This window comes from Notolepis coatsorum (genome assembly GCF_963971535.1).
Source record: "Notolepis coatsorum genome assembly, chromosome: 3".
NCBI lineage: Eukaryota > Metazoa > Chordata > Actinopteri > Aulopiformes > Paralepididae > Notolepis > Notolepis coatsorum.
The window spans coordinates 78342739-78355089 of NC_140167.1; the positions used below are offsets into that span (position 1 = coordinate 78342739).

Sequence of the window (12351 nt, forward strand, 5' to 3'; positions counted from 1 at the left end):
ACAAGCAGGAACTGAAGACAGTAGCAGTAGAGGCAGAACAAGCAGGAGCTGAAGACAGTAACAGTAGAGGCAGAACAAGCAGGAACTGAAGACAGTAGCAGTAGAGGCAGAACAAGCAGGAGCTGAAGACAGTAGCAGTAGAGGCAGAACAAGCAGGAACTGAAGACAGTAGCAGTAGAGGCAGAACAAGCAGGAACTGAAGACAGTAGCAGTAGAGGCAGAACAAGCAGGAACTGAAGACAGTAGCAGTAGAGGCAGAACAAGCAGGAGCTGAAGACAGTAGTAGTAGAGGCAGAACAAGCAGGAACTGAAGACAGTAGCAGTAGAGGCAGAACAAGCAGGAACTGAAGACAGTAGCAGTAGAGGCCTGACAGAACAAGCAGGAGCTGAAGACAGTAGCAGTAGAGGCAGAACAAGGAGGAACTGAAGACAGTAGCAGTAGAGGCAGAACAAGGAGGAACTGAAGACAGTAGCAGTAGAGGCAGAACAAGCAGGAACTGAAGACAGTAGCAGTAGAGGCAGAACAAGGAGGAACTGAAGACAGTAGCAGTAGAGGCAGAACAAGGAGGAACTGAAGACAGTAGCAGTAGAGGCCTGGCAGAGCATCACCAGGGACGAAAGAGACCATTTGATTTATGATTGCTAGCTTGTCCAAATACTTTTGGTCCCTTAACCTAACCTGTTAAGCTGTAGGAATATTTCGCCTAAAGGTACATGCCTAAGTAAATGGAAGATTGCTCCACTTCTGCAAGGTCAATTTGCATGTTCTTGGTATCTAGGAACATCTAGGGACCTGGGGGTATGTATTTCCAGTGTCAGAAATATTGTGTCTGTTACTAGGCTGAGTAAATTGTAATGAAGAAAAGGAGAATATAAATTATGATTTATTTTTGCATCTTTGATGGTGAATAATACCATGTTAAATCTGCGGGGTACGAGAAAATGCTCACTGAGCTCATTCACCACCTTATTGAGATCATGTGTACAAAAAATCTAAGCAAATGAATAAAGGGAAGATGATTAAACAGAAGGATTTGTAGATAGTAATTAATGATAATCGATTTTAATTAGGGATGCTCGATATTGGCTTTTTTACCGATACCGATATACCGATATTGTCCAACTCTTAATTTCCGATACCGATATCAACCGATACCGATATATGCAGGGTTTCCCCCCCCCCAAAAAACGGAATAATTTCAGGTAATTAACATTACATATCGCTTGTTGTGGAATTAATACTAATAATTAATAAAACATTATGCATACTTTTAACAATAAATCAAATCTGAATTTGTTCTTACTTGCTTGCCTGGTTAAATAAAGGTTATAGAAATGTAAAAAAAAAAAAAAAAAAAAAAAAAAGATTTATTTGAAAACCGATACCGATATTTTCCGATATCACATTTTAATGCCAATATCGGCCGATAATATCGGTAGGCCGATAATATCGGACATCCCTAATTTTAATTATAAATTCATATTTGACCTTGAACTTGACCTTATTATGGCCAAATCATACATCTATGGATAGGGAAAATGCTCCTCTTTCCAATGGCAGGGTTGAATCTGGATTTAGTCATTTCCTTGCGGTTTTACGATAACTAGCATTTTCAGATAAATTCGTATTTCCGATAAATCGTATAAAACATCGGTTAAAATGAAAATATACACTTTGACTACTGTTTTTGATAGGGTTATGGTCTTTACTCTTGGCTACAAAAAAAATATTTAAAAACATTAACCTCTTAACATCCAAGGGCCCACATGTGGACGATTCTTTGCCGACCTCTAGTGGCTCGGTGTGCATTTCTTTTAATACAATATATAGATGGAATTAAAGCCCTATTTGTTTCCCGTCGATTGCCCTTTCAGGTGACAAAATCCGTTCAGCGGTTCTCGAGTTACATGCCGATATGTGAGATGTGCCCCAAAGTACGCAAAAGTACACATTACCACCCCCGACTCCCGGGGCTCTAGCTCCGTCAATCATTTGGCGATCTCGATAATCTTTGCACAGGGTTGTAGCCAAGGAGTGTGGCTTTCCAATGATACCCCATGATATGATAATTGGGGATCTAATACGGTCTCTATTGATCGATTTATGATAAAGAAAAGCCGGCTTAAGCATTGGACGGCCCGACGGCGGGCACATCGAGGCACTTTGCCTAGTCTGTCGGCTTTGGGCTGCGTTTTCGCCGATCAACCAATATATTGTTGGAAAGTTGAATTTGCCGCCTTTCGATCGTCACCTCACTCAACCTATTGCGTGCCTCAGGTCTCGAGTTACAACGCGAAACATCTGGCGAGTGTAATTTGTTAACATTCTTCACGAACACACTCTCTAATGTGACAGCATTGTAACATGTCCTGGCAAGACACCACATGCATCTAACACCACACTAGGACCCCTCAGCTGTCCAAAGAAGTGCCTGACTGGAAATAATAAAACCCAGCATAAATAAATAAATAATGGGGAATTTACAACAGTATTATTATTACTAAGGCTGTCAACGCCCGATTCTATTAACGGCAATATTTTTTTTTAACTCACGATTAACTTTTAAGAAATAAAATCTTTTAATTTTTTTAATTTTTTTACTAGACTTCACTCAGGTGTATTATTGATGCTCTCATTGATACTAGGGATGTCCGATATTATCGGCCTACAGATATTATCGGCCGATATCGGCATTAAAATGTGATATCGGAAAATATCGGTATTGGTTTTCAATTTTTTTTTCAATTTTTTATTTTTATTTTATTTACCCAGACAAGCAAGTAAGAACAAATTCTGATTTTATTTATTGTCAAAAGTATGCATAATGTTGTGTTAATTCCACAACAAGAGATATGTAATGTTAATTACCTGAAATGATTCCATTTTTTGGGGGGGGAAACCCTGCATATATCGGTATCGGTTGATATCGGTATCGGAAATTAAGAGTTGGACAATATCGGTATATCGGTATCAGTAAAAAAGCCAATATCGAGCATCCCTAATTGATACTATGTTTGTTTCTGAAGTGTGTGTGTGTGTGTGTGTGTGTGTGTGTGTGTGTGTGTGTGTGTGTGTGTGTGTGTGTGTGTGTGTGTGTGTGTGTGTGTGTGTGTGTGTGTGTGTGAGAGATAGAGAGAGAGAGAGGAAGGGGAAAGAGAGAAAGAGAGCTGGGAGAGTGTGTGTGTGAGAGAGAGAGGGGGGGTGTGTGATTACTCAGCCCTTGTGTGGGTGAATGTAACAAGGCCCTAACGTTTTCTTTCCCCTATTATTTCATGCACACTTTATTCATTGTTTTAAATTATTATTTTCTTTTAAGTTATTTTGTGCATCACTCTGTTTTGAATTTGATGCAAATTTGCAATGCATGAGGGTCATCCTTTTGTGTTAAATGGCTGCATAAAGCACGCATTTGTTGACTCTCATGTTGATAAGAGTATTAAAACTTGGAACTTGAAAAAGATCAGTTTAACACTTTCTCTGCCACGCTTATATCCATCAATGTTTGATCACTGCCAGCACTGTAAGTCTATGGAGATGTTTACCTTCTTTGCAGGGCTATAACTTTTTAAATTGCATTGCTAAATTGACATTACTATGGCCCATTCAACATCGATTATCTATCGTTCAGGATGTAGGAACGTTTTACTTTTTCATTCACACATTCATACGAAAATACCGTCTAGAGTATAAATATGTTTTTATCGTTTTCTGCAGTATTTCCCAGAACGTGAGATATAGGCATAAATGCATATATTAGATTATCATATGCCGTTTGATACCGATCGACGCTATATAAAAAACTTCAACTGTACATGGTCCTAAACGTTATGACTGATCATGCGCGGGTGAACGGGGGGGGGGGGGGTCGTTTATAATTCCGTGATCGTCGTTAAATGCTTCATGTAGTATGGGTGATATATAGATCAGAGCAGTTTGTATGGATAATAATATTCAAAAACGCTGAAACTCACGGCAGCTTCCTCTTAGCGATGGGGGATGATACTGGAGCAAACAGATCCCAGTTATGTGATGGGGATCGAGGCGATCCATTTCCGGTTTGTATAATACTAATATACGCCCAAATCATGTGGATTATTGAGTTATGGCAACGATCCATATCCACGGTGTGTGTCTTGAGTCCCGAGACGATGAACGAGTGGCCGGACAGATTTAGGGGACGGACCGAGCTCCAACGAGCATATCTGGTTTGGCAACTCGCCGATCAGCCACCAGGTGGCAGTATTGAAGCGTTGCAGAGTTGTGCTGGCTCAGAGAGCATCTGACAAGGCTCCGTGAGTGAAATATGAATATCATGGCGAAAATATGAAATATGATCAGAATAACATCATACGCCGTGATCTGGCAGAATTCGCATGAACTTGAAACACGTCGTAAGCCGTTTCCGGCGGAGAAAGTGTTAAGGTAGATGAAAAAAAATAAAAATAAAAGAAAATGCGATTCATTTGCGATTAATCGCGAGTTAACTATGGACAATCATGCGATTAATCAGATTAAATATTTTAATCGATTGACAGCACTAATTATTACTAGTAGTAGTAGTATTACTTGTCTTCTACTCCAGTGGCTCCCAGTAGCTGCAGGTCTCTCTCTATGAAGCTGAAGGCGTCCTGCAGTCTCTCCTCTCTCTGCTGCAGAGCGGTCCTGGCAGCGTTCAGTCGTCTGTCGGCCTCCAGGTACTCCTCTGGACTGAAGTACCGACACGCCACCACCAGGGTGCGCAGTCCCTTCTGAGAGAGCAAGAAAACATGTCAATCATTAGTCATCCAGAAGAATGTATGTTATATTATATTATATTTGTATATTATAATATGCAGTAGAATAAGTCAACATGTGTGAAATAATAATATAATATAATATAATAAAATAATAATACTGATCAGAGACACAAATCATCAGGGAAACACACACACACACAGACACACACACATGAGAGAAAAAGAGAGAGAGAGACAGAGAGAAAAAGAGAGGATGAGCCACAAATCAGCCCCAGCTATAACAAGAGACACACAAACACACACACAGATATGGGACAGAGGCAATTCAGAACGACATTTGGATATTTAATTTACACTGAAAATGCGTTGAAACCAAAGTAAAAGTAGTATATGTATGTGTGTGTGTATGTGTATGTGTTTATATGTATATGTATATGTATATATGTATATATAGTGTAACTGAGGGGTACAATTCCCTGACTGTATTGATAAGTATGGTATCATTAAACCACTACCGATTATGTACTTTAACTACTGGCCACACAGTACATGATGTAGATATGATGAACACTTTCCCACCTGATGAAACGAAGTCCACACAAATGTATAAATCGAATATTTTATATAGCAAAGGGTATATACAACGTTCACTTAATGACATTTATGATTTGAATGCACTTGTAAGGCAAATGAGTATTCGTAGGCAAATCAACATTGAATGTCCAATCTCTGGTTACGCAGGGAGCAAGTATACAACCTGGTTCTTTAGGGAACTATAGCGATGGTACTTAAATGATTATAGCTGGATACACTAAAGGGGGTCCCGCTGGTTGTAAGTCAGTAGGGGGGGGGGGGGGGGGGTTAGGAGAGCCGCTGGCGATATCCCATCTGGCCGACGATTTCTTGGGAGAATTCAGAGTGCTGAACACACGCCAGGAACGATGGGGGGTACTGCTCACTTTATAACTCTAACCGAACGATGCACCATACATAATAGACTATTATTAACTTAATAGAAATACGTCCCACTCGACGGTATAGTGCCAAACTATGACAATTCAACTATTAATCCACACAATGTCTCAATGCCTATTCTGAGGCCAAGTAGGCCATACTGCACCACACGTGGGTCGTGGGTGAGGCTTCACGTCTGTTACTAGGTTGGAGGGTAAAGGACTAATGGACTAAAAGAAAGTTCTACTTTACTTGCGCCATATATATATGCGCTGTGAACAAATAGTACCATTCGTATTTCGCCAGACGTATTCCTACGCGGAACCGGGCTTGTAACGACATGTTCGTCGGCACGATTGAACTTGAACCAAGGGGCTTGGCTGCTGGCGCCAGGTTCTTGTCCAATGGTAGAATGAAACTATTATGGGCTGTTAGTAGACTAAAGGGATATTCAGTGTATATGTACAAGGAATATACAAGGGATATCAAACGATATACAAATACTATTAAATATATATCCATAAATAAATATATATATTCGGTTTAATCTGATCCTTCACAACAGCCGCCCCCTAATTAGTCCCACCTAATTAGCTAAGCAGAGACAGATTAACCGCACTGTCTACCACTCAAGGTCCGCTGTAAGGGTCAGTCAACTCACAAAGTCGTGGGGTCATGGTCGTCATCGATAGTGTCTGGGAGTCTGGGCAGTTCTATTAGCCTCGCCACGGGTCGTGTGTAAGTTCGCCCTTGGACGAGCACCTCGGCTGCTCGGACCTTGCCATCGGCACCGGTGATCACTTTGCTTACGCGGCCAGCCGGCCACATAGCTCTGGGTAGTGACTGGTCGATAATCATGACGACTGTTCCTTCTGTCAAATTGTCTCTCTCTTTTACCCACTTCTGGCGGGTCTGTAGAGACGGTAGGTAGTGGAGTAGAAAGCTGTTCCAAAACTTGTCAGCTAGTACTTGACTGTACCTCCACATTCTTCGGCCGTTCGCTTCTTCAGGCCTGTACATTGTCTGGGGTAGCGCGGGGTCCAGCCGCGCCATCAAGAGTGTGTTGGGGGTGACTGGGTCGACATCTGCTACATCACTTGAGACGTAACCGAGGGGCTTTGAGTTCAATACTCCCTCGATCTCCGTGAGGACTGTCATTAGGACTTCTTCCGCTACAGTCTGGGCCCCAAGCACGGCGTACAGGGCTGTCTTTATTGAACGTACTTCTCGTTCCCAGGTTCCACCGAAGTGGGGTGCATTCGGGGGATTAAACTGGAAGTCAATCTGGGATGGAGCGAGGTGGGTCTTAAGTTCTGGGCCCATAGCTTGGAAGCTCTCTCTCAGCTCTCTTTCTCCGCCTTTGAAGTTTGTCCCGTGATCAGACAACAATGTAGACGGTTTTCCTTTCCGTGATGTGAATCTTCGGAAGGCCATAAGGAATGAGTCTGTGCTCATGGTTGAAAGGAGTTCGATATGTATCGCTCTGGTGGTCATGCATTTGAATACAATACCCCACCGCTTCTCGGTTCCTCTTCCTTTCTTTATGTACAACGGGCCAAAACAGTCCATGCCTGTGGAGTGGAATGGCTTGTCGCCGAGTCGGAGGCGACAGGGAGGTAGGTCAGCCATCCGGGGTATGCTGGGCTGCGCGCGCCACTTTCGGCAGTCTAGACAGGTTCGCTGGAAGCGTTGCACTGCTTCTCTTCCTTGAAGTATCCAATAGCGACGTCTGATCTCCGCGAAGACTCTCTCTGCTCCTGCGTGGTGTACATCCTCGTCGTATTTCTTTATGATCAGCTCTGTGACCTTGTGTCGGCTGTTCAAGACTATCGGGTACTTAACGTCATCCGGTAGATTGGGGGCTCTCCGCAGACGACCACCCACTCTGATGAGATTATGGGCGTCGCTCTCGGGTGCCAGGTGGAGCAGTCTGCTGTCTGATGGGACGGGCTTTCCTCCCTGTAGACAGTCTAGCTCATCGGGGAACAAGTCTCTCTGGGCTCGCTGTAGTAGAAGAAGTTCTGCTTCTTCGTAGTCAGCTGCTGAAATGTCGGCAGTGGACTGAATCTCTGGGTGGTGCCACAGGAATGTCTTTAGCTGCGCACTCTGTAGGGTAATGCAATCATCTATGTTGGGGTCTGTGGAGGCGACTGTGCTCAGTCCACAGAACATAGGTTTCTTGTTCTCAGCCTCCTCTTTACTCGCTTCCCGTGGGGTGGGCGTAGGCCACTCTTCTTCCGGGAGCTTGAGGAACTCGGGTCCGTCACTGTAGATGTTGCGACGGGTGAGGTCATCTAGGGACATTCCCCGGGTGATGACGTCAGCTGGGTTGTGTTTGGTGTCCACATACCGCCAGCTCGCTGCTTCTGTTAACTCTTGAATCTCGGTGACTCTGACTCCCACGAAGACCTTGTATCTGCATGAATCAGACTTGATCCATGTGAGTACTGTCGTGGAATCTGACCACAAGATTGTTCTGTGCACCGGAATGGTGGGTTCACGTTGGATTAACGTGGCTAGATGCGCTCCTGCTAGGGCTGCGCAGAGCTCTAGACGCGGGATAGATTGTTGCTTTCGTGGGGCTATTCTTGAGCGAGCCAGGATGAAAGCAGTGTGTATCTCTCCTCCCTTCTCTTGGGCACGCAAGTAGGCCACCGATCCATAGGCTACTTCGGAGGCGTCACTGAAGACGTGTAGATCCATCTTGCATGTCTCTGGCCTCACTGTGGGTGGGAAGTAGCTGCGGCGTATATTGACGCCTGGGAGTGAGCGGAGTTCCGTCTCCCACTCTCTCCATGTGGAGGCAAGGGGTGCGGGTATTGGGTCGTCCCAGCCCTGGTCCTTGTCCCATAGTGCTCGTACAATCATCTTTGCCCTGGTGGTGTAAGGTAGAATACATCCCAACGGGTCATATTGTCTGGCGAGTGTTCTGTACACACTCCGTCTGATGGTCGGTATCGCCGTCGACCTTCCCTGCTCCGTGGTCAGGGGTTTGTGTCTATAGTGGAGCGAGTCTGTTTTGAAGCGCCAGACTAGTCCTAGTGTCATTTCTTGGGCTTCTCCTGGGATGGTCGCCATCCAGGTCTCGCTGCTGGCAGCCTTGTCGGCGGGGGAGAGGCTGCGCAATACGTGCGGGTCGCTGCTGGCCCACTGCCTGAGATCAAAGCCGCCTTTGATCAGGGAGGCGCGTAGCTTGAGTAGGAGAACCTCGGCTTCTTCTTGAGTCGAAACGCTTTGTAAACAGTTGTCCACGTAGAAACTGTTCTTCACACTGTGTCGGACCTCTTCATCTGCTGCTGGGTCCTCTGCGACCTCTGGGTTGAGGTTGCGCAATACTGGGGGGTCGCTGCTGGCCCGCTGCCGGAGATCAAAGCCGTCTTTGATCAGGGAGGCGCGGAGCAGCGCACGACGTCGCCAGTCAATTTTCTTCTCGACATGCTGCAGGAGTGTGGTGTCTCCTTCTGTCACTCTGGAGTGGAGGCAGCTAGTGGCTGTTGTTCGGTTGAGAGATTTAGCGAGGGGGCCTTGTAGTGTCCATCCTAGGCGGGTCTCGACTGCTGCAGGACAGCCTCGGGGTCCTGTATGGACCCGGTCTATCGGGACTATGAGTTCTGCATGGTCGGAGCCTATCAGCAGGGTCGGGGTGGCGCCGTCTATGAGCGGGATAGGTAGTTGACGCAGGTGCACATATTTATCCATCAGCTTGGCGATGGGGTAGGTGTACTGTGATAGTCCTATTTCTTGGCTGGTGAAAGCATTTGTAATCCTATACCGTCGCTCTGGCTGCCCGCTTGCTGCGATAGTGAAGGAGACATTCTCGCCCTTTATCGTCTTTAAATCTCTTCTTATTGTCCGAATCGTCATTTGGTTCTCGCTCCCCCGCAGTCCCAGCTGGGCCGCAGCGGACGCGAGCAGAAGGGTCTTCTCTGACCCGTCATCAAGGACGGCGTAAGTGTCCATGACTTTATCTTGGTAGCTCAATGTTACACGGACTACCTTTAAGAGCACTTGGGCGCCGCTGCTGCTGGCGGGGTCAATGTACATGACACTTGCCTTGGTGCTGCTCGATGGTGCAGGTGCAGGCTTTCTTCTGTTACTGTCGTGTAGTACATCTAGATGGGCTCCGTCACACCGACTGCACCTCTTCTTTAGGCGGCATTCGGCTGCCATGTGACTGCGCGCACATCGGTAACAGCGCCTGTTGGACTTTATCCATTGACTCACTTCTTCTGCATTCATCTTTGTGAACAGGTCACATTGTGACAGCCAGTGTTCCTTCCCGCAGTACGGGCACACCATCTTCCACTTCTCTTTTCTCGAGGGGGTACTGTGGTTCTTACTGCTCGGTACTGATTCTGATTGGTGCATGACAGTCACCGATCTTCTTCCATCGTTTATTCTCCTGGGTCCCTCTCTGGAGCTTGGTGTGCTCCGCCCGAACGTATCCAGTCGTAGGCTGCTGACTTCTCTCGCCAGGAAGTCGGCTAGATCGAGGAGGGATGGTTCGGGACCGTTAGGATCACGGTGGTCTCTCTGCCGCCTAAAGCGCTCTTGTCTGGCGGGTGGCAGCTTCTCTAAAATCCTCTCGACGTTAGAGTTGGCGTATAGCTCGTGCATACCCTTTTCCCGTTGCGCTCCCAGCATCCCTACCAGGGACTGCACTTTTATAGACAGGTCGTCTAATGAGCGATTGTCTGTTGCTGGGGGTAGGCGATCAATATGCCTTATCTCTTGGATTACGTAATCCCATATACGTCCATCTCTGGTCCAGCGCTGCTAGAGCCGCGGTGTATGGGGTCGTAGAGGTGGCATAGGCTAGCGCTATATTGTGTGCTCGCGGTACTTTCAGGTGCTTCAGTAATATTGCATACTTGTGGCGTTCATCAGCGACATCCACCATCATTGTCTCTAAGCACATCCGGAGCTCCGTGTACTGTGCTCGATTCTCATAGGTGAAGTCTGGAAACGTCGGTGTGGCAATGTATGACGCCGTGGATGGCTGATACATCGGCGAGCGTTGGGGGAGAGACCTCCTAGGCGAGTCTCCTCTTGCGCCTCTCTGTGGGCTGGTACCGGCAGGGTACCATGGCCCGCTGGTCCAGGTGCTATTCCTCGGGGCTGGTCGTGTGTCATGCTCACCCGTGAATAGAGTCGGGGGTCTGTAGCGCAGCGCCGCGGGGGTATAGCCTGGGCTGTACTGGACCTCCTGGTCCGGTGGAGTACTGTGCTGTCGTCGGGCTTGGTTCTCCTCCTCTCCCTCTTCTTCTTCTATCAGGTCCTCTAGATCCTGTAGTCGTTTATTTAGCTTCTCCGCAGTGTATGCCGCTCCTTCCTTGTAGCTGGGTCTCGCTTGGACCGGTCTGGGAAGGGGGTCTGCGGGGGGTATAGGCTTGGTCTGTTGGTCAAGTTCAGGGTCGCTTGCTCGGTTAGGAGCTGCTGCCCTTGACTGTTGTCTCGACGAGTTCCTTGAACCCCTGGCGGAGGGAGAGGGTGTTGCCTTGAGGATCAGCTGCTCCATTAGCTGCGCTTGTAGTCTGTCGCGCTCGGCTTCGCGCTTGGTGAGATCTGCTTCTCTTTGGGCACCGGCAGCGGCGCGCTGGGCGTCGGCCCGGTCTCTTGCCATATTCTCTTCCGTCTGAAGGCGTCTCATCTCCAGGCGTATGCGCTCTTCTTCGCTCCGTTGCTGTGTCTGGAGTCGATCGCGTTCACCCTGAAGTCGATCGCGTTCACCCTGAAGTCGATCGCGTTCGGTAGAGGCTGTCAGGCTGGCGAGGAACGCCTGTGATAGCATCCTCTCCGCTTCGCTGGGGGAAGACGGTTGTAGGGGTGAGCCGCTCCTGGCTGTACTCGTTGGGGAGTCCTGGAGCTCTATTTCCTCGGCGCTCTCCTCCTCTTCTTCCGTGCAGAGTTCTCTCTCTGTAGGGTTGTCTTCCTCCCGGGGCTGGTCGGGGACTACTTCTTCGGTATTGGCGGGGGGTAAAGGCATGTCAGCTCCCTCCTGGTCCCCACCGTGAGCTTGGTCAGTTACATTAGAACCCACTAGGGCCTCCGTGGTCGGGGTAACCTGGTCGTTAAGGTCAGACATAATTTTACTTTCTACTTTTACCGCGTTTACCGTTTGTCGAAGGCTAGGTAGTTGACTGACAGCGTAGTCCTCTAAGTACTGAGGTGTCTGTCGTCTGCGCCGCGGGCGTTCTACGTTAGGAGGACCGTTTCGTGGAGTGTTCATCATAGGCCATTTCAATATTAATAACACTATATTAATATTACACTAGTTACCCTCCGGCTCGAAGGACCAATTGTAACTGAGGGGTACAATTCCCTGACTGTATTGATAAGTATGGTATCATTAAACCACTACCGATTATGTACTTTAACTACTGGCCACACAGTACATGATGTAGATATGATGAACACTTTCCCACCTGATGAAACGAAGTCCACACAAATGTATAAATCGAATATTTTATATAGCAAAGGGTATATACAACGTTCACTTAATGACATTTATGATTTGAATGCACTTGTAAGGCAAATGAGTATTCGTAGGCAAATCAACATTGAATGTCCAATCTCTGGTTACGCAGGGAGCAAGTATACAACCTGGTTCTTTAGGGAACTATAGCGATGGTACTTAAATGATTATAGCTGGATACACTA

General features: G+C 46.8%; 1 protein-coding gene across 1 annotated transcript in view; it reads right to left on the reverse strand.

The window, feature by feature from the left end:
- The window catches only part of atp11b (ATPase phospholipid transporting 11B), a gene marked incomplete at its 3' end in the record, with an annotated part of 109973 nt that overhangs the window by 12898 nt on the left and 84724 nt on the right, over positions 1 to 12351 (reverse strand). Inside the window, exon 18 of the mRNA XM_084311257.1 lies at positions 4568 to 4749. Within this exon, the coding sequence (XP_084167383.1) occupies positions 4568 to 4749 (182 nt within the window). The remainder of the gene's footprint in view (positions 1 to 4567; positions 4750 to 12351) is intronic.